Below are 21,217 nucleotides of genomic sequence, written 5' to 3' on the forward strand. Positions count from 1 at the left end.
CCCAATAACTGTGGCATTGTTCAACGCAGGGAAGTGTGTAAACCGTCTCTTTATTAGATTAACAAACAATTCCCCCATTGCTTGTGATCTTTTCATAGTTCTCAGAAATAAAATAGGAAAAAAAATAACCAACTTTTATTTACTTTGCATAGGTAGCTGATTTCAAGCCATTTTTCAACCCCAACTTGCTTTCCCAGTCAAAATAATTATTGCAGCACCTTTAAATCAGAGGCAAAAACATTCGATTTACAATAGAACTGTACGGTTTGGTTTATTATTATTATTTTTAGAAAACAATCTATAGAGCATTTTTTTTCATTTTTCAAAATATATATATATATAGACTACAGCTTTATTTTTTTAAAACACACTGATATTTCCAGAGTTTTTTGAGATCGGAATTTCAAAATTTTCATTCAAGTTCATCATTAATGTCAGGAATAAAGACGGCACACACCACAAATTAAACAACTCTAGAGGTGGAGCGATTTGTCAATTAAAAGCTTTCCTTGATGTGTTTTTTTTTAAAGTTACAGTACAAAAAATGTCGAGCAAGAAGGAACAACTGTGCACCTTATTTTTTTGACCATTTCCCCTCCCATCCCTTTCCAGTTTTGGTAAAATATATTTCTGGCCACAGCCAGTATTTGTTTAACTATTGTGGATATTTATTCATTGGTATCCAGAGCATTCTACTTCCCAACTTGAGATCAAAACTAGAAGGTTAAATGAATTAGACTAAGTACAATGAAATACACAATGGATGTAACAACTCTGCAGAGCTGTCAGTGTTTAGAAGACAGGTGTCAGGCACGGTCCTTTTTCGCCCTGTGTTAAGTTACTCACCATGGCAAGACCTGAGTAACTTTATCAAGCAAGAGGAAAGACTGAATGGACACAATTCTCCCATGATACCACAATGGCTCCGTAGTGTTTATGAGAGCAAAGAAAATACGAAGGGAAGGGAAAAGAAGGGAAGAAAAGGGAAGGGTGTGGAGAGAGGAAAGGGGAGGGAGAGAGGAACAAAGGAAGGGAGGGGAAGGGAGGATGTGGGAAAGGAAAGGAAGGATGTGGGAGGGAGGGAGGGAGGGAGAGAGGGAAGGAAGGAAGGAGGGGAGGGAGGAGGGAAGGAAGGAAGGAGGGAAGGGAGGAGTAAAGGAAGGAAGGAGGGAAGGGAGGGAGGAGGGAAGGGAGAAAGGAAGGAGGGGAGGGAGGGAGGAGGGGAGGAAGGAAGGAAGGAAGGAGGGAAGGGAGGGAGGAGTGAAGGAAGGAAGGAGGGAAGGGAGGGAGGAGGGAAGGGAGGAAGGAGGGAAGGGAGGGAGGGAGGAAGGAAGGGAGGGAGGGAGGAAGGAAGGAGGGGAGGGAGGAGGGAAGGAAGGAAGGAGTAAAGGAAGGAAGGAGGGAAGGGAGGGAGGAGGGAAGGGAGAAAGGAAGGAGGGGAGGGAGGGAGGAAGGAAGGAAGGAGGGAAGGGAGGGAGGAGTGAAGGGAGGAAGGAAGGAGGGAAGGGAGGGAGGAGGGAAGGAAGGAAGGAGGGAAGGGAGGGAGGGAGGAGGGAAGGAAGGAGGGAAGGGAGGGAGGGAGGAAGGAGGGAAGGGAGGGAGGGAGGAAGGAAGGAAGGAAGGAAATATCATATTCTAGGAATCCTTCAAGTGCTGGTGTTGCATCATGCCCATTTTTAAATCACTCCACCCTCCCCAATACAAACAAAAATCTCCATACAACTGAAAACAGAACTTCTCAAGAGGAAAGCAGAAGTTTAGGGTTCTGGATTAGGAATAGGGGATTAAAGATGGCCACAAGCCCCGCCCCTTTATCGACTTTTTTTTACTCCGCCCCCACCTTCTCCCTGGGCTGCTTACATTCAAGATAGTCCATTCTCCGGCTCCATTGCAGAATGTGGTCGATGTTGTTGACTCATGCCCTTCCAATCAAGAGCACCATCTTGGCTAACATTTCTACAAAGGGCCATCATGTTGTGTTGACCCCAGGGCAAATACGACTGGCCAGTGTGTGCCTGAAAATTGTATAGATGTCAAAAGAATTCTAATTTACAGCCATGCAGGATTGTCCATTACCTACAAGGTATCCCCTGCCTTGTGTCCAAGAATTTGGCGGGCTAATGGCTCATCGAAAGTGGACAAAACCTGATTTTATTCCAGGACAATAGTTCTGAGGGATTTCTAAGCACCTTGAATATGGCTGTAAGATGCTTCATAAACAATTCCACAAAAAATGTATTGTCTCAGAAAACCCGTTGCAATCAGAAATAATGCCTAAATTTTAAAACAGGCTTCCATGAGTAGCATCCTGTGTTCTCAGGACTACATTCATCTTAGGAGCTGCAGAATGAAATCGTGCCCAAGTAAGGAAGAGGCGCCAGATTGCTATAACCGTGATTTTCCAAAAATTAATCAATTTCCACCTCCCCAGAATTGATCAGAATTGGGACCCCCCCACTGGAAGTTCTGTTGTCTGCTGGATGTGGGATTCCCATCATGTTACAAGACACTTTTCATAATTAACATTCATTCACAGACATTTAAGGCAACTGGAGAGAGAGAGAGGGAAAAAAAACCCCAACCCACTGATTTTATAAAAAAAGCCAAGTAAAACAAAATGCCCTGCGTTACGCACAAACTGACCGCACAAAACTGTCCAAGAAACACACATTATTAGAAAGGGCAAGGTATGATGGAAAGTGATTGTTGGGAAGATCAAAAGATACAAGGTGAGTCAGAAAAAAACACCCCAAGTTTTCTTCAACTTAATATCAACCATTGCCATCGTATTTGCCCGTCACAACCTGAATTCGTTTTCCCTGCAGTCTGCGTCTGAGGCTTGGAAAGCCACAAATACAGTAGAAAAAAAAAATACTGCTTAGAGAACAGGCTTTGGCAGTATAAATGCTTCACTGCTTTGAACTCAAATGCCCAAAATATAAATCTCATTGAAATTAAGCGATTTTGCTACCTACCCCACCTCTGTATATAGGACTGTCCTGCTTGTACAATACTGGTAGAGCTCTCCAACACTGATCAAAAATACCTTGGATGGAGTCAAAATCTGGTTTGGGGCTTTTTTTCATTTCACTGTGCCTATGTTTACCTATTTCTCTGCCTATGGAGGTTGGCCTGAATGTTCACTCTGAAAAGATGAGCCCGTTTGCTTCTTAACTGATTCTCTCTCTTTTTAAAAAATAAAAAACCTTTTTAAACAAATTCAGCTTAAACTAGGCAAAGGCAAGGAGCAAGAACCTGTAATTTCAGAGGTTTCCGTTTGTTTGTTTTTGGGATAAGCACCAAATGTTTTAAAGACAGTTCTTGTCCAATATGGCTAATTTGAGCGTTTCAAAGAGCTTCGGCTGGTGTAAAAAAATAATAATAATTAAGAAATGAATTTACAAGGATGGGAACGTATGAGAGAGGTGGGGGGAGGAGAGAGAGAGAGAGACAGACAGACATAGACCACCAATGTTTCTCTCCAAAGATGAAAAAAATGCCTACATATAAACCAGGGGTCTCCAACCTTGGCAACTTCAACCATAGTTCCCTCTAAGCTGAGCAGTGAGCAATCGCTCACTTAAAAATCATCATCAACTCAGAGTTTTCCAAACCTGCCCAGAAGCCGAGAGGGAAAGAGTGAGAGGGAAGGAGAGAGAGAGGAAGAGAGGAAGAGAGAGAAACAGACAGAAAAAAGAGAGGAAGGAAAAGAGAAAGAAAAAGAATGGGAGTAAGGAAGAGAGAAAGAAAATCAAAATCTAGTTTGAAACTAGCTCAACTATTTAAGTGGCATTTTGATATTGATAGAGTTGCCCTATTATGAGCTCACTGTTATAGACACACAGTACAGTATTTTATTTTGAAATTCTCTGAGGCAAAACAGGGTGGGTTTTTTATTTGTTTGTTTGTTTGTTTGTTTATTTATGTATTATTTCTGTGCCACCCAGTCCTGAAGGGACTGCTGCTCAGACACTATACTTTTCCGCTCACCCCCCCCAAAAAAAAAAATTAGAGGGAACACTGACTTCAACTCTTGTGGACTTCAACTCCCAGAATTCCTCAGCAAATCTGAGCTGGCTGAGGAATTCTAGGACTTGAAGTCCACAAGAGTTGAGGTTGCCAAGGTTGGTGACCCCTGATCTAAATAATAGAAAAATGATTTGACGATCTTGACCAAAATAGCAACAATAACAAAAAAAATACTCAGTATAAGTGCAATTGTGCTTTCTCTCAGATCAATTTACTTAACAGGGTTATGATTTTTAGAAAAAGACAAAGTTTTGTTCCTTAGTATAGAATCTATACTAAGGAGTGAAGGAGTAAGCACGTACTAAATGAAGTTACTAAAAAAACTCACTCCAACAACCCAAATTTCCCCTAAATGCTGTTAGTTCTAAGGATCTCCATGCATTGAGAAAGTTGCTAAGAAGAATCAAATATTCCATCATAGAATTAAAGCACAGAACTAACATTCTGATTTTTCTCTTTTTTTAACAAAAATGAAAGAAGCATGAAGGGAAGAAAAATTCCAGTGTGGAAAGACTGGTGGCAACTCTGAATGAAATATATATATATATATATATATAAATTAACACGTGATTGCATTGGCCAGAAACTAAGGATATAAAAGGCTTTTGAAATTCCAGTAGCACAGGCACAGCGGCAAAGAACAGTATAACAGCCAAGGTTCAGCAACTTCAATTCCATTTGGTGAGCATTCGTTAGCAGCAATTCAGAGGAAAAAAATCAAAATAAAACAGAGGGGGCTGTGGAAATAAACTTCACTTTCCCTGGGTCTTTAGGGCATCGTTTGCAATACCTCACTATAAATACTTCATGCTGAACAAATACACTCATTGTCTTCTATGCTTTCTCTCTATTTTATCCCTGACCTCAGAAACATCTGGCAGTTGTATGCTAGCAAACACAAAGACTCTTCCCATTCCATTTTGCTCTATTCCATAAAATAATACTAATAATAATGCAGATATGCCCTAATCTAAGTGCAAAACATCATCCAAATTAGTAAGGGAGCTGCATCTCCACCTTAGATGTTACTCCAATTACAGTGTTCCCTCGATTTTCGCGGGTTCGAACTTCGCGGAAAGTCTATACCACGGTTTTTCAAAAATATTAATTAAAAAATACTTTGCGGTTTTTTCCCCTATACCACGGTTTTTCCCACCCGATGACGTCATATGTCATCACCAAACTTTCATCTGCCTTTATTAAATATTTTTTTTAATAAACTTTAATAAATAAACATGGTGAGTAATAATCTGAATGGTTGCTAAGGGAATGGGAAATTGCAATTTAGGAGTTTAAAGTGTTAAGGGAAGGCTTGTGATACTGCTCATAGCCCAAAATAGTGTATTTACTTCCGCATCTCTACTTCGCGGAAATTGGACTTTCACAGGCAGTCTCGGAACGCATCCCCCGCAAAAAGCGAGGGAACACTGTATTTCTACCTATTGTTACGCAGCTTCAAATGTGGCACAAAATGTAGCCATTGATATTTTAAGGACAGTAACAACCCTTTCCAAAATTTCTTCTTTGATTCCATAGTTTTTAAGTTGCTCTATTTTTTTTAAAAAAAAGTTCTCCCAACTCTGTTATCCCCCCCCCCCCCCCTTCTTCAAGCATTTAAACAATACAAGACTATAAGATTCTGGAAATACCTCTTGTACAAAAATGATTTTTTTTTCTTTTTCTTTTCTTTTTTTTTTTGTAAATCTTTAAACAACATTCAAAAAGGCACTTCATCCTGGAAGAAATTTAAGTTGAGAGTCAGGTCAACTGCTCTAAATGAAGCAAGAAGGTCAAGGTGGGGAAAACACTCTGCATAGCAGGATGAGCAGGGAAAAGGGGAGGGATGACTCGGCTGGTGACGTTAACACCAAGCGTTCATATTTTTCTTTTTCTTTCTTTTTTTTTGGCATGTCTTAAGGAAAATAATGATAATAATACTACAAAAAGCAACATTTGTCAAACGTGCCCATGAAAGGCGTCCAACGTCCCATTCAAAATAAGCTTCTTTTCTTTCCCATCACTTTCTTTCTTGATTTCTTTAAGACGTTCAACCCGTTCGCGACAAGGCGTTAAGTCAAACATCGTGATTTAGAAGCAATGGGTCGCTCACGACTGTTTTTTCATGGCAGAAGAAGATCAGAAAACATTGAAGGTGCATCCAAAGAGAAACTTCTGAGAGATTCGGCAGCGCAGGTGTTGCAGGGACTACCTGTTGCACAGCCCATGGAGCATGGTGTAGACTTCCTCCTCATGGCTTAGTCTTTCGAAGAAAGGAATAAGGTCGAGCAATTCCGTGTCTGTGATGTCGTCAAACCAGGATTGGACAGGCACCTGACATTTTTTAAAAAAAACCAACAATAGCCCAACATATTAATATTATTATTCATGAAACGATAGCTCTGCAGTTTATTTATTTATTTTATTTATTTATTGGATTTGTATGCCGCCCCTCTCCGTAGATTCGGGGTGGCTAACAACAATAGTACAAAACATCATGTAAATCCAATACTAAAACTAATAATAAAACAATTAAAAGAAAACCCCTTATTTATAAAACCAAACATACCTACAAACAAACAAACAAACATACCATGCATAAATTGTAGAGGCCCAGGGAGAAAGAATATCTCAGTTCCCCCACGCCTGACAGCAGAGGTGGGTTTTAAGGAGCTTACGAAAGGCAAGGAGGGTGGGGGCTATTCTAATCTCCGGGGGGAGTTGGTTCCAGAGGGCCGGGGCCACCACAGAGAAGGCTCTTCCCCTGGGTCCCGCCAAACGACATTGTTTTGTTGACGGGACCTGGAGAAGGCCAACTCTGTGGGACCTAACCGGTCGCTGGGATTTGTGCGGCAGAAGGCGGTCTCGTAGATACCCTGGTCCGGTGCCATGAAGGGCTTTATAGGTGATGACCAACACTTTGAATTGTGACCGGAAATTGATCGGCAACCAAGTTGTAGGTTGCTTGAAGCTTTAAAGCAGCGGTCCCCAAACTACGGTCCGCGGGCTACATGCGGCCCACTGAAGCCATTTATACGGCCCGCGGGTGAGTGACAGGAGCACAGGATGGTTCTGCATCCTTTGCTTCTGGCCACTGTCCCCTCTAGCGGCTAGGGAAGCTGGGAGTCGGAGTTGGGGCGGGGAGCAGCAAGGAAAGTGCGGGGAAGACTTGCACCAGTTTTCTGAATGGGGATTGAATGGGAGTCCGGGGTCAGAGGGTGGAGGCTTGTTGGGAGAATCCTCTATGGGGAGAGAAGAGAGGAGAGAAAGAAAGAGAAGGGAAAGAGAAGGGAATAAGAGGGAGGGAAAGAGAAGTGGAGAGGAAGGAAGGATAGAAGGGAGGGAGGGAAGGAAAGGGGAGAAAGAGAGGGAGAGAGAAAGGGAGGGAGGAAGAGAAATAGTAAGAACGAGTGAGAAAGAGAGAGCAAAGGAGAGAAAGAAAGCAAGAGAGAGAGAAATAGTAAGAGAGTGAGAAAGAGAGAGCAAAGGAGAGAAAGAAAGCAAGAGAGAGAGAAATAGTAAGAGAGTGAGAAAGAGAGAGCAAAGGAGAGAAAGAAAGCAAGAGAGAGAGAAATAGTAAGAGAGTGAGAAAGAGAGAGCAAAGGAGAGAAAAAAAGCAAGAGAGAGAGAAAGAAAGCAAAAGAGAGAAAGAGCAAGAGAGAGAGAAAGAAAGAAAGAAAGAGAGTGAGTGAGAGAGAAAGCGAGCGAGCGAGAGAAAAGTAGACGATGTAGGGAGGGAGGGAGGGAAGGAAGGAAGGAGAAATGGTGTGTGTGTGTAAATTTTTTAAATTTTTTCTCTCAACATACATTCAAACAATACAATGTACCATCTAATTTTCCATGAATAAAATGTGGTATTTTGTTAGTAACTAATATCAATCATCAAAAAGTTGGAAAAGGTTTTTTTCTAATGTTGTCATCCAGGTATATACTTTTCTTTTAATTAAATTCCCTCCTTAATGATCCTTCAAAAAGTACAACACCAATTATATTTCTAACTTATTAACCATTGTGCCAAAGTGCTTCCTTCTTTCTTTATACATTTTTCGTAAGCCAAGAAAACCTTGTATAGCCAATCAGATGCTAACAAAAGAAAATTAAAAACAAAACATAAACATACATGAATTTCAGCCCTTCTCCCCCCCTCTAAATAGTATGTCCCCATTTTGTTTTTTTACTTTAAAACAAGGTATGTGCAGTGTGCATAGGGATTTGTTCATAGGTTTTTTTTTATAGTCTGGCCTTCCAACAGTCCGAGGGACAGTGAACTGGCCCCCTGTGTAAAAAGTTTGGGGACCCCTGCCCTAAACCATTTCAGAGAAAGGACTGTGTAGTCTCTTCTTTAAAACTCCAGTGTTGGAGCATTTATAACTTCTGGAGGAAAGTCGTTCCACTGATTAACCCTGAAGAAATTTCTCCTTAGTTCTACCTTGCTTCTCTCCTTGATTAGTTTCCATCCATTGCTTCTTGTCTTGCCCTCAGGTGCTTTGTATTTGTATTTGTATTGATTAGATTTGTATGCCGCCCCTCTCCGAAGACTCAGGGCGGCTAACAACAATATAAAAAGGCAATGTAAACAAATCTAATATTAAAAATAATCTAAAAAACCCCAATTTAAAGAACCACTCATACATACAAGCATACCATGTATAAATTCTATAAGCCTAGGGGGAAGGGAAATTTCAATTCCTCCATGCCTGACGACAGAGGTGGGTTTTAAGGAGCTTGCGAAAGGCAAGGAGGGTGGGGGCAACTCTGATATCTGGGGGGAGCTGGTCCCAGACGGTCGGGGCCGCCACAGAGAAGGCTCTTCCCCTGGGTCCCGCCAAACGACATTGCTTAGTCGACGGGGCCCGGAGAAGGCCAACTCTGTGGGACCTAACCGGTCGCTGGGATTCGTGACTCTCTTTTACTTCTGGCAGGCCCTCAAATATTGGAAGACTGCTGTCATGTCTCCCCTAGTCCTTCTTTTCATTAAATCAGAGAAAACCAATTCATGTTTTCACCTGCAGACCTCTGATCACCTTTGTTGCTCTTCTCTGCATATTTTCTAGAGACTCAACATCTTTTGGTGACCAAAACTGGATGTTGTATTCCAAGTGTGGTCTTACAAAGGCCTTATAAAGCAGTATTAACTGCTGGGTGAGATCATCCAAGGGCATGGGGTGAGGTATCATCAGTATACTGATGATACCCAGTTGTACATCTCCACCCCATGTCCAGTCAACGAAGCAGTGGAAGTGATGTGCCGGTGCCTGGAGGCTGTTGGGGTCTGGATGGGTATCAACAGACTCAAACTCAACCCGGATAAGACGGAGTGGCTGTGGGTTCTGCCTCCCAGGGACAATTCCATCTGTCCATCCATAACCCTGGGGGGGGGGAATTATTGACCCCCTCAGAGAGGGTCCTCAACTTGGGCGTCCTCCTCAATCCACAGCTCACATTAGAAACCATTTTTCAGGTGTGGTGAGAGGGGCATTTGCCTAGGTTCGCCTGGTGCACCAGTTGTAGCCGTATTTGGACTGGGAATCATTACTCACGCCCTCATCACCTCGAGGTTCAACTACTGTAACGCTCTCTACGTGGGGCTACCTTTGAAGAGTGTTCGGAAATTTCAGATCGTGCAGAATGCAGCTGCGAGAGCAATCATGGGCTTCCCTAGGGATGCCCATGTTACACCAACACTCCGCAGTCTGCATTGGTTGCCGATCAATTTCCGGTCACAATTCAAAGTGTTGGTTGTGACCAATAAAGCCCTTCATGGCATCGGACCAGAATACTGTATCTCCGGGACCGCCTTCTGCCGCACGAATCTGATTAGGTCCCGCAGAGTTGGCCTTCTCCAGATCCCGTCGACTAAACAATGTTGTTTGGCGGGTCCCAGGGGAAGAGCCTTCTCTGTGGCGGCCCCGACCCTCTGGAACCAGCTCCCTCCTAAGATTAGAATTGCCCCCACCCTCCTTGCCTTTCGTAAACTCCTTAAATCCCACCTCTGCCATCAGGCATGAGGGAACTGAGATAACTTCCCCAGGCCTATATTGTTTATGTATGCTACGGTATGTTGTGTGCATGTTTTTTTTAATTATGGGATTTTAGTTTTAATTATTAGATTTGCATTGTACATTGTTTTTCTATTACTGTTGTGAGCCGCCCTGAGTCTATGGAGAGGGGCGGCATACAAATTTAATATATAAATAAAATAAATAAATAAACACTTCACATGTTAATAGGAAGACAGTGAAAGATAAGGCTGCGGTCCATGGAGTCAGACACAATTTAATGACTGAACAACCACAAAACGGGAGATTAGAATTACTTACAGCATTTTCAGGGTGGAAGATGTAAGAGGCAGGAGAATTGTCTACAATGACAACTTTGCTCAAATCTCGTCCAAGCCGGCTAAGGTCTTTCACATAATTTCCTCTGTGGAAAACACAGGATTCCCGAAAGAGTCGAGTCGTAAATACACCCCAACGGTCCAACAAATCAGCCACTGGATCGGCATACTTTTGAATTTTTAAAAAAAATAAAAAGAAAAGAAAAGGGCTTATGGTTAACAAATAAGAGAATGTTTCTTTCCCCGCGAAAAGCAAATGTATACTTTTTATATACTAATATTAAATAAGCCCCAATGAAGAAATAAAGATATAGCCATGATGAAAGTGTGGCTAAGTGCTTTCTTAGGATGTGATGTAAAACTTCCAGAACTCAAAAAATGATGGCAGAGCTTGGTTTAAAACAGGTTTTCAAAGTTGGCAACTTTAAAACTTGTGGGTTTCAATTCCCAGAATTCCTTAGCCAGACAAGACGGAGTGGCTGTGGGTCTTGCCTCCCGAGGACAATTCCATCTGTCCGTCCATTACCCTGGGGGGAGAATCATTGACCCCTTCAGAGAGGGTTCGCAACTTGGGCGTCCTCCTCGATCCACAGCTCACATTAGAGAAACATCTTTCAGCTGTGGTGAGGGGGGCGTTTACCCAGGTTCGCCTGGTGCACCAGTTGCGGCCCTATCTGGACCGGGAGTCACTGCTCACAGTCACTCATGCCCTCATCACCTTGAGGTTCGACTACTGTAATGCTCTCTACATGGGGCTACCTTTGAAAAGTGTTCGGAAACTTCAGATCGTGCAGAATGCAGCTGTGAGAGCAATCATGGGCTTTCCCAAATATGCCCATGTTACACCAACACTCCGCAGTCTGCATTGGTTGCCGATCAGTTTCCGGTCACAATTCAAAGTGTTGGTTATGACCTATAAAGCCCTTCATGGCACCGGACCAGATTACCTCAGGGACCGCCTTCTGCTGCATGAATCCCAGCGACCAGTTAGGTCCCACAGAGTGGGTCTTCTCCGGGTCCCATCAATCAAACAATGTCATTTGGCGGGACCCAGAGGAAGAGCCTTCTCTGTGATGGCCCCGGCCCTCTGGAACCAACTCCCCCCAGAGATTAGAATTGCCCCCACTCTCCTTGCCTTTCTTAAGCTGCTTGAAACTGAGATACATTTTCCCCCCTAGGCCATTAAAATTTTATGCATGGTATGTCTGTATGTATGATTGGTTTTTATATAATGGGTTTTTAACTGTTTTTAGTATTGGATTATTGTTATATACTGTTTTATTACTGTTGTTAGCCGCCTCGAGTCTGCGGAGAGGGGCGGCATACAAATCCAATAAATAAATAAATAAATAAATAGCTGGCTGGAGAATTCTGGGAGTTGAAATCCACAAGTCTTAAAGTTGCCAAGTTTGAGGAACCAAAGTGGGGTTTTTTGGAGGGGGGGTTGCCTGGTGGAAATGGTTCAAGCTTAGGACAAGAGGTCTTCCTAGCAACTAACTGTTAAGAGAGGCCCCAGAAAATTGAGGCTTAAGCACACAAAAATACAAGTCATCTTCAACTTATGACCAAAATTGAGCCCAAAATTTTGGTTGTTAAGTGAGATATTTAAGTGAATTTTGCCCTGTTTTACAACATTTCCTGCCAATAGTTCATTGCACTTGATAGGTTAGTAACTCAGTTGTTAAGTGAATCTGGCTTCCCTATTGAGTTTGAGTCAAAATTTCTATTGTTAAGTGAGATATTTGTTAAGTGGGTTTTGCCCTGTTTTACAACCTTTCCTGCCAGTAGTTCACTGCACTTGATAGGTTAGTAACTCAGTTGTTAAGTGAATCTGGCTTCCCTATTGACTTTGAGTCAAAATTTCTATTGTTAAGTGAGATATTTGTCAAGTAGGTTTTGCCCTATTTTACAACCCTTCTTGCCATATTATTTGTAATTTTATAACAATCCTGTTTTAATTTGAAAACTTTATATCTTGTAATTTTCCACACGGCGTAGAATTTCAGAGCACAGATTAGAAAAACTTCTAATTTCACTGCAATGCCCAAATACGATGCTTTCAATTTAAATGGCACAGAAATGTTTCAATGAAAATGCGGAAGTCTAATGCAGTGTTTCCCAACCTTGACAACTTGGAGATATTTGGACTTCAACTCCCAGAATCCCCCAGCCAGCGAATGCTGGCTGGGGAATTCAGGGAGTTGAAGTCCAAATATCTTCAAGTTGCCAAGGTTGGGAAACACTGGTCTAATGAACTTATCTTGATTTCTAGCCTTCTTTCTCAAGAACTAAAACAGAAAAGCCTGCTGAACCTTCCTGGAAAATTGAAGAATATTAAAGCTGCTTTAGTGCTGAAGCTCGGGGTTTTGCTGCCACCTGAAATATTTGAGCCTGGGTTCTCTGCCAGCATCACTCCTAAAATATCATATTTAGATGAAAAATGTGTAAAAAGGCATTCTGCTGTTTCTTGCAGCTGCTGAGAAAGTTATATCTGGATAGGGATCTGGAAGCCCCCCAACTTATTTTTGAGGATATTCTATTCCACTGGTTCAATGAACCTTCTTAATTTCTTCACTGCTATCAAAGTGTGCACGATAATGATTTGACCCTCTACAAAAGCAACCAGAGCTTTTCTGCTATCACAGCTACGGACAACACTGGAAACACCACGAGACTAAAACATTTATGGTGGAAGACACTAAAAGCACGACGACTTCTAATTCAAGGGCACAACGAAGATATTGGTCCCCTCCCTTCTTGGTTAGACAATCCACAAAGACAGATAACATCAGCAGAATTTGCATTTTATATATAGATATACAGCGGTACCTCTACTTACGAACTTAATTCATTCCTTGACCAGGTTCTTAAGTAGAAAAGTTTGTAAGAAGAAGCAATTTCTCCCATAGGATATCAATGTAAAAGCAAACAATGCATGCGATTGGGGAAACGATAGGGAGGATGGAGGCCCTGTTTCCTCCCAGGAGATTCCTAGAGAGGCCCCACGGAGGCTTCTCCCCGCCTTTTCTGGCCCTGTTTCCTCCCAGGAGATTCCTAGAGAGGCCCCACGGTGGCTTCTCCTCGCCTTTTCCGGCCCTGTTTCCTCCCAGGAGATTCCTAGAGAGGCCCCACGGTGGCTTCTCCCCGCCTTTTCCGGCCGGCCCTGTTTCCGCCCAGGAGATTTCTAGAGAGGCCCCACGGTGGCTTCTCCCCGCCTTTTCCGGCCCTGTTTCCTCCCAGGAGATTCCTAGAGAGGCCCCACGGTGGCTTCTCCCCACCTTTTATGGTTACAGTTTCGGAGGCTTTGGTTTGTAAGTGGAAAATGGTTCTTGAGAAGAGGCAAAAAAAAATCTTATCTAGAAAAATTCGTAAGTAGAGGCGTTCTTAGGTAGAGGCACCACTGTATATAATTTGCTGTGCCCATTTTGACCTGCTTGAAGACTGTACTATTAATTGCCCATACATCGATCCCAACCGTGAAGCAGATCTGCTTAATCTGTCCCAGTTTAAGGATAATACATTATGTAATAAGCTATTTTTCTCTCTAACACCCCTCCCCAAATACACATAGCCATGGTAACTAAAAAAGCCTCCCATATTGGCTTCGGGAGCAATCCAAGAAGGCTGAGTTATGAGACGAGCCCATATGTGATGCAGTTACCATGGAAACACTTACCCACACATTAGCAGGCAAAAGTACACGTTTCCAGATAAAGAAAGCAGAGGGGGGGGGGGAAGGAGGGAGATGAAGATAATTATTTTCTCCTTATTTGATATGCAAAAAAAAAAAAAAAAAGGACCCAATTTTCTTTCTAGGAGATTTGCAGAAAGGAAGAAAACACAATTGTTAACCAAGTGCCCGTTTCTTTAGAAATGCTGGACAGCTGACCGAGCTAAGCCAATGTAACAAAATGAACCAGGATAGGTGTGTGTGTTTGGAATACCTGAAATGTGACAAGACTGTGAGCATAAGAGACGCACAGATTTGCGCAGCTTACTTTTGCGAGGCTGGCTGTGAATAGCACACATTCAAAAAGGTCCCCCATTCTTTGAAGAAATTTGTCCACGTGTGGCCGCTTTGCCACGTAAACCTGGAGGTGGAGAAAGAAGGCAGGCGCTGAGATTCGAGAATGAGCAGCTGAGGTTTGTGATCCTGGAGAATCAATTTATATTTTGATGAAAACAAGAGGCGAAGTGAAATCCCGCTGGATCGTTACACAGACCTAGTTTTGTTCCTATATAAATCGGCGAGGCTGCTCTGGAAAAGATAATATAAACTTAAAGGGATGTAATTTTAAAATTAAGGGATTAAAGGTCATGCTAACTCATGGGACCGCCTTCTGCTGCACGAATCCCAGCGACCAGTTAGGTCCCACAGAGTGGATCTTCTCCGGGTCCCGTCAACTAAGCAATGTCGCCTGGTGGGACCCAGGGGAAGAGCCTTCTCTGTGGCGGCCCCGGCCCTCTGGAACCAACTCCCCCCAGAGATTAGAACTGCCCCCACCCTCCTTGCCTTTCGTAAACAACTTAAAACCCACCTCTGCCGCCAGGCATGGGGGAATTGAGATCCTCTTTCCCCCTAGGCCTTTACAATTCTATGCATGGTATGTATGTATGTATGTTTGGTTTTTATATTAATGGATTTTTAATCATTTCTAATACCAAATTACTATTGTACACTGTTTTATTGTCGCTGTTAGCCGCCCCGAGTCTCCGGAGAGGGGCAGCATACAAATCCAATAAATAAATAAATAATAAATAAATAACTCAAGAAATGTTATTCGTCTGCAAAAAGAATGAATGGGTTCAATGCTCTCTTTTTTCAAGGCTTCAAAAAGAGGATGGATATTGTTCTGAAAGTGAAAAGGGACTACTATTTTGTTTTGTTTCGTTTTCAAATTGGCAAAATTTGTGAATGGAATGGATTTTCATGGCCTTTACGAGTAAAGCTGTTGATAGGATTGTAGCTAAGATACTTCAGCAAATAATTACAGCTAATGCAATAAAACCTATCCATACTAACTCAAGAAATATTGCTCCTGCCACATAATGATTGAACATAAAATGTTCAGGCAGTCCTTGACTTGCGACTTTGACTTCAGCTCAAAGTTTTTGTTCCTATGCAAGGCATTAATTGTTAAGTGACTTTTGCACTATTTTACGACTTTTTTTTGCTGCAGTTGTTAAAGTGAACGCCATCACTCTACTAAACAAATAATTCCCTCAACACTGTCAGACTTTCTACTAAATCTGCACTTCTATTCTACTAGTTTTTCTCATCATTCCTATCACCCAATTCCTCCTATGTTGACTGTATGACTGTAACTTGTTGCTTATATCCTAAGATTTTTATTAATATTGCTTCTTCATTGCTTATTTGACCCCTATGACAATCATTAGGTGTTGTACCACATGATTCTTGACAAATGTGTATTTTATTTTATGTACGCTGAGAGCATATGCACCAAGACAAATTCCTTGTGTGTCCAATCACACTTGGCCAATAAAAATTCTATTCTATTCTATTCTATGGCAATGTAGCAAATCCAGTTTTCCTGCGCTCACTTTGCTAGTTGGAAGCTGGTTGAGAAGTTTACAAATGATAATCGCATGACCCTGGGATACTGCAACTGTCATAAACACATCAGTTGCGAATGGTCATGATCACATGACCATGGTGTTGTTGCATAAGTATGAAAAAGGTCATAAGTCCGATCTTTCAGTGCTGGTGTAACTTCAAACAGTCACTAAATGAATGGTTGTAAGTCAAGGACTACTTGTACTGACTTAAGACAGATGCAGAATGGAATAGAAATAAATGGAAGAATGGAATACAATACAATAGAATACAACAGTTCATTTTGTGACCGTTCAGAGTTGCAACGACACTGGAAAAAGTGACTAATGACATCCCCATGGCTATGGGTTCAAAATTCAAGTCCTTGGCAGCTGATGCAGAGTAAAATAGAATAGAACAGAATATAGAGGAATAGAACAGAATAGAATAGAGGAGAATAGAATTAAAATAGAATAGAACAGAATAGAATAGAATAGAGGAGAATAGAATTACAATAGAATAGAACAGAATATAGAGGAATAGTACAGAATAGAATAGAGGAGAATGAAATTAAAATAAAACAGAATAGAACAGAATATAGAGGAATAGAACAGAATAGAATAGAGGAGAATAGAATTAGAATAGAATAGAACAGAATATAGAGGAATAGTACAGAATAGAATAGAGGAGAATGAAATTAAAATAAAACAGAATAGAACAGAATATAGAGGAATAGAACAGAATAGAATAGAGGAGAATAGAATTAAAATAAAACAGAATAGAACAGAATATAAAGGAGGAATAGAATAGAATCAGAAACATAATTGGGAATGGAATGGAGTAGAGTAGAATAGAATCATAATTGAGATGGAATGGAATAAGATAAAATGAATTAGAATGGAATGGGAATGGGAATGGAATACAATGCAGAATACAAAATATTATGTATTAAAATATTATGTATTAAAATACATAATAGAATAGGAATAGGAAGGGAAGGAAAGCTTTATTGTCATTAAATCGTACAATAAAAGAGAGAGGCAAACATTTCTAAGTATGTCAACATGTATTTTGGTTTTGTATGTGTTCAAATTGACTTTTTAAATTGGAAGTAATCTACTCCTGAGATATGACATCTTTTGTTGCAGGCCACCTTTTTAGAAAAGTGCGAAGAAGACACCTGGACCTGGGACTTTCCAGCATCCTCTTTATCGTGCTGTGGCTACGTCCCAGGGCAAGTAATCAAGGATAGGCCATTAAGATTGCACACAGCCTATCCTGGATTACTTGAACCCGGCCGCCGCCCCTCCTTCAAAGGCGCACCAAGAAAGCTGTCCTTTAGGAAAAGAATAGATTAGATGCAAAACATCATTACACACTAAAACCATGCACAACTGTTCACAGTTTATCATAGTTTTACACACACTCTGAGCCATTTCTAAAGTTTGTAAGTACAGATAGTCCTCAACTTACAACAGTTCATTTGGTGACCATTCAAAGTTACAACAGGCACCGAAAAAAAACCATTATGAGAGTTTTTCACAGTTAACAGCCTTTGCAGCATTCCCACAATTATGTCATCAAAATTTGGATGCTTGGCAACTGGTTCATATTTTTTTTAATTATTATTATTATTATTATTGTTGTTGTTGTTGTTGTTGTTGTTGTTATTATTATTATTATTATTATTATTATTATTAATTAGATTTCTATGCCGCCCCTCTCCGAAGACTCGGGGCGGCTCACAACAGTAATAAAAACAATATAGCAGTGGAACAAATCTAATATTAAAAACATATAAAACCCTATCATTATTTAAAAAACCAAACAGCACATTCATACCAAACATAAAACAAAGTATAAAAAAGCCTGGGGGAAAGGTGTCTCAACTCCCCCATGCCTGGCGGTATAAGTGAGTCTTGAGTAGTTTACGAAACTGGTTGCAATATCTGGGAATCACATTTTGTGACTTTCTGACAAGAAAAATCAATGGGGAAGTAAGATTCACTTAAAACTAAGTGAATCTTTTTCCTCCCCAAAAACTAAGGTGCATTTTGTACTCTGAAAAATATGGTACCTTATATTTTATTTCCCCCCCACCATCTAATAAGATAATACACATTCATATTTGCATGTTCAAATAAATGCAACCTTCATTCAGTCTCAAGTGATGAAACTATAGTAGTTTCTCCTGCTTCAGCAGTGGACTGGACTAGAAAACCCCCAAGTCCCTTCCAGCTCATTCATTCTATTCTATTCTATTTCTATTCTACCCTGGACACACATACAGCCTGAGAGAAACCCCTCTCAGCAGTAGCAACGGCGAAAGAGACCTCGGAGTCTTGGTAGATAATCAACTAAACATGAGCCAGCAATGTGCAGCAGCAGCCAAAAAAGCCAATACAATCCTAAGCTGCATCAACAGGGGAATACACTCCAAGACCAGGGAAGTCTTAATACCACTCTACTACGCCCTGGTCCGACCACACCTGGAGTACTGTATTCAGTTCTGGTCACCACACTTCAAAAGAGACTTTGAAACTCTGGAGAAGGTGCAGAAAAGAGCAACCAAGATGATTAAGGGACTGGAAACCAAGACTTACGAAGAGAGACTGAGGGAACTGGGCATGGATAGCCTAGAGAAAAGGAGGGCCAGAGTGGACATGATAGCAGTCTACAGGTATATGAGGGGTTGCCATAGAGAGGAGAGGATCACTTTATTCTCCAGGGCACCAGAGGGCCGGACGAGGAATAACGGCTGGAAGCTGACCAAGGAGAGATTCAACCTGGAAATAAGGAAGAACTTCCTGATGGTCAGAACGATCAACCAGTGGAACAACCTATCAGCGGACGTTGTGAACTTCAATACTCTGGACATTTTAAAGAGGAAATTGGACTGCCATTTGGCTGGGATGCTATAGGGTTCCTGCTTAGGCAAGGGGTTGGACTTGATGACCCGCATGGTCCCTTCCCACTCTAACAATAAATAAATAAATAAATAAACAAATGAATGGATGGATGAATGAATGAATGAATAAATAAATCTTATAAATATTCCTTGCTCCAAATTAGAATCTCAAAGCATTTTCAAACGGAAGGATGCTCTTTCCGAATACAATTTTAATAGTATCTAATATATTCAATGCATTACCCTTGAGGATGCTAAAAAATTTTCTTTTATCGCTCATAGAGTTAAAAAGACTAGTCTAATAGATACTGTGCTCTGGGCACAGAATTTTGATTTTAAAAAATTATGAGCCATCTTTGGCCCTCTGCTTTAAGGCACCCATCAGGATTGTTGAAAAGAAGGGTTAAGAAATTTGGATTGTGCCACTTGAAAACATTTAATGGAGCAAGAAGGAAAGCAGGCTTTTGAACTGAACTGAAATCCACACTTTTCCTTTACTTCGGAAGGCTGTCAGAACGCCATACAGATAGTCCTCATCTTACAACAACTGAGCCCAAAATTTTTGTTACTCAACGAAACATTTGTTAAGCGAATTTTACCACCTTTCTTGCCTGCCACAGCTGTTAAGTGAATCACTACAGTTTTCAGTTTAGTAACAGTAATTTAGTAATAAACCTGGCTTCCTGGCTTATTTTTGGTTGCCAGAATGTCACAAAAAGGGATCACATGACCCTGGCACACTGCAACCATCACAAATATGAGCCAGTTACCAAGTCTCCAAATCTGCCCCTGGGATCATGGTTGCAAGTGCAAAAATGGTAATAAATCATTCCCCCCCCCCCAGTGCTTTTGTAACTTTGGTGATTAAATGAACTGTATACAAATTCACCCTTTTTAGACGCATGTATCTAAAAAACTGGAGCTTTAGCACCAGGGTTGCCTGGCGCACCAGTTGCGGCCCTATTTGGACAGGGAGTCTCTTCTGACAGTCACTCATGCCTTTATCAACTCGAGGATCGATTACTACAATGCTGTCTACATGGGGCTACCTTTGAAGAACATTCGGAGACTACAACATGTCCAAAATGCAGCCACAACCTTACCTAGGTTTGCCCATGTATCTAGATCACTCCACGAGCTGCATTGGCTGCCTGTTCAAAGTGTTGGTTGTTACCTGTAAAGCCCTACGTGGTTTAGGGCCAGATTACCATTCATTCATTCATTCATTCATTCATTCATTCATTCATTCATTCATTCATTCATTCATTCATTCATTCACTCACTCACTCACTCATTCATTCATTTATTCGTTCATTCACTCATTCATTCATTCATTCATTCATTCATTCTATTTTTATGCCGCCCTTCTCCTTAGACTTAGGGCGGCTTACAACATGTTAGCAATAGCACTTTTTAACAGAGCCAGCCTATTGCCCCCACAATCCGGGTCCTCATTTTACCCACCTTAGAAGGATGGAAGGCTGAGTCAACCTTGAGCCGGTGATGAGATTTGAACTGCTGACCTGCAGATCTAGCAGTCAGCTTTAGTGGCCTCTACCCACTGCGCCACCTCGGCCCTTTACAGCCCACTCTAAGTGGTTTACAGAATCAGCCTATTGCCCCCAACAATCCGGGTCCTCATTTTACCCACTTTGGAAGGACGGAAGGCTGAGTCAACCTTGAGCCAGTGATGAGATTTGAACCGCTGACCTACAGATCTACAATCAGCTTCGGTGGTCTGCAAGTACAGCACTCTACCGGCTGCGCCACCCAACGATCAGTCAGAGCCCACAAAGTCTTCTTTCTCCAGGTCCCGTCAGCCAAGCAATGTCGACTGGCAGGCCCTCGGGCAAGGGCCTTCTCTGTGGCAGCTCCAACTCTCTGGAACCAGCTCCCCTGGGAGATTCGCACTGTCCCACCTCTCCTGGCCCTTCCAAAAGGCCTTAAAAACTTACCTTTGCCGGCAGACCTGAGACCGCTGAACGTTAACATCTAACCCTCGCCTTCAGTATGACTGTGAGTGAGTAGTGAGTGAGTAGGAATACGTATGATTTTAAATATGTGGTTTTTTAGATTGTTTTAAATACTGGATTTCTGAACTGGTTTTTGTATTTTTATATCTTGTGAGCTGCCCTGAATAAATAAAAAATAAATAAATAATACCTGGAACTAATATCTGAATCTCTGGAAGCATTATGGTCATTAGGCAGTAATCTTATCCTTATCTGGATAAGACTATGACAAGAGGTTTAGGCAACAAAATATCCTTACGTATTAAACCAATTATTGTTACTGTTTAAAGTAACACTTTTTACCATCTTTGAAGGGATTTATTTATTTATTTATTTATTGATTGATTGATTGATTTGATTTGTATGCCGCCCCTCTC

At 41.5% G+C, this 21,217-nt stretch overlaps 1 protein-coding gene across 1 annotated transcript in view; it reads right to left on the reverse strand.

Moving 5' to 3' along the window:
• Nucleotides 1-5,909: 5,909 nt before the first annotated feature.
• The window catches only part of CTDSPL (CTD small phosphatase like), a 94,683-nt gene continuing 79,375 nt past the window's right edge, over nucleotides 5,910-21,217 (reverse strand). The window contains exons 6-8 of the mRNA XM_070766886.1: nucleotides 14,362-14,454; nucleotides 10,347-10,532; nucleotides 5,910-6,360 (exon numbers count right to left, since the gene is read on the reverse strand). Coding sequence (XP_070622987.1) covers nucleotides 6,235-6,360; nucleotides 10,347-10,532; nucleotides 14,362-14,454 — 405 coding nt within the window. The 3' untranslated portion in view covers nucleotides 5,910-6,234. The remainder of the gene's footprint in view (nucleotides 6,361-10,346; nucleotides 10,533-14,361; nucleotides 14,455-21,217) is intronic.

The sequence above is a fragment of the Erythrolamprus reginae genome, chromosome Z, assembly GCF_031021105.1.
Source record: "Erythrolamprus reginae isolate rEryReg1 chromosome Z, rEryReg1.hap1, whole genome shotgun sequence".
Lineage (NCBI taxonomy): Eukaryota > Metazoa > Chordata > Lepidosauria > Squamata > Dipsadidae > Erythrolamprus > Erythrolamprus reginae.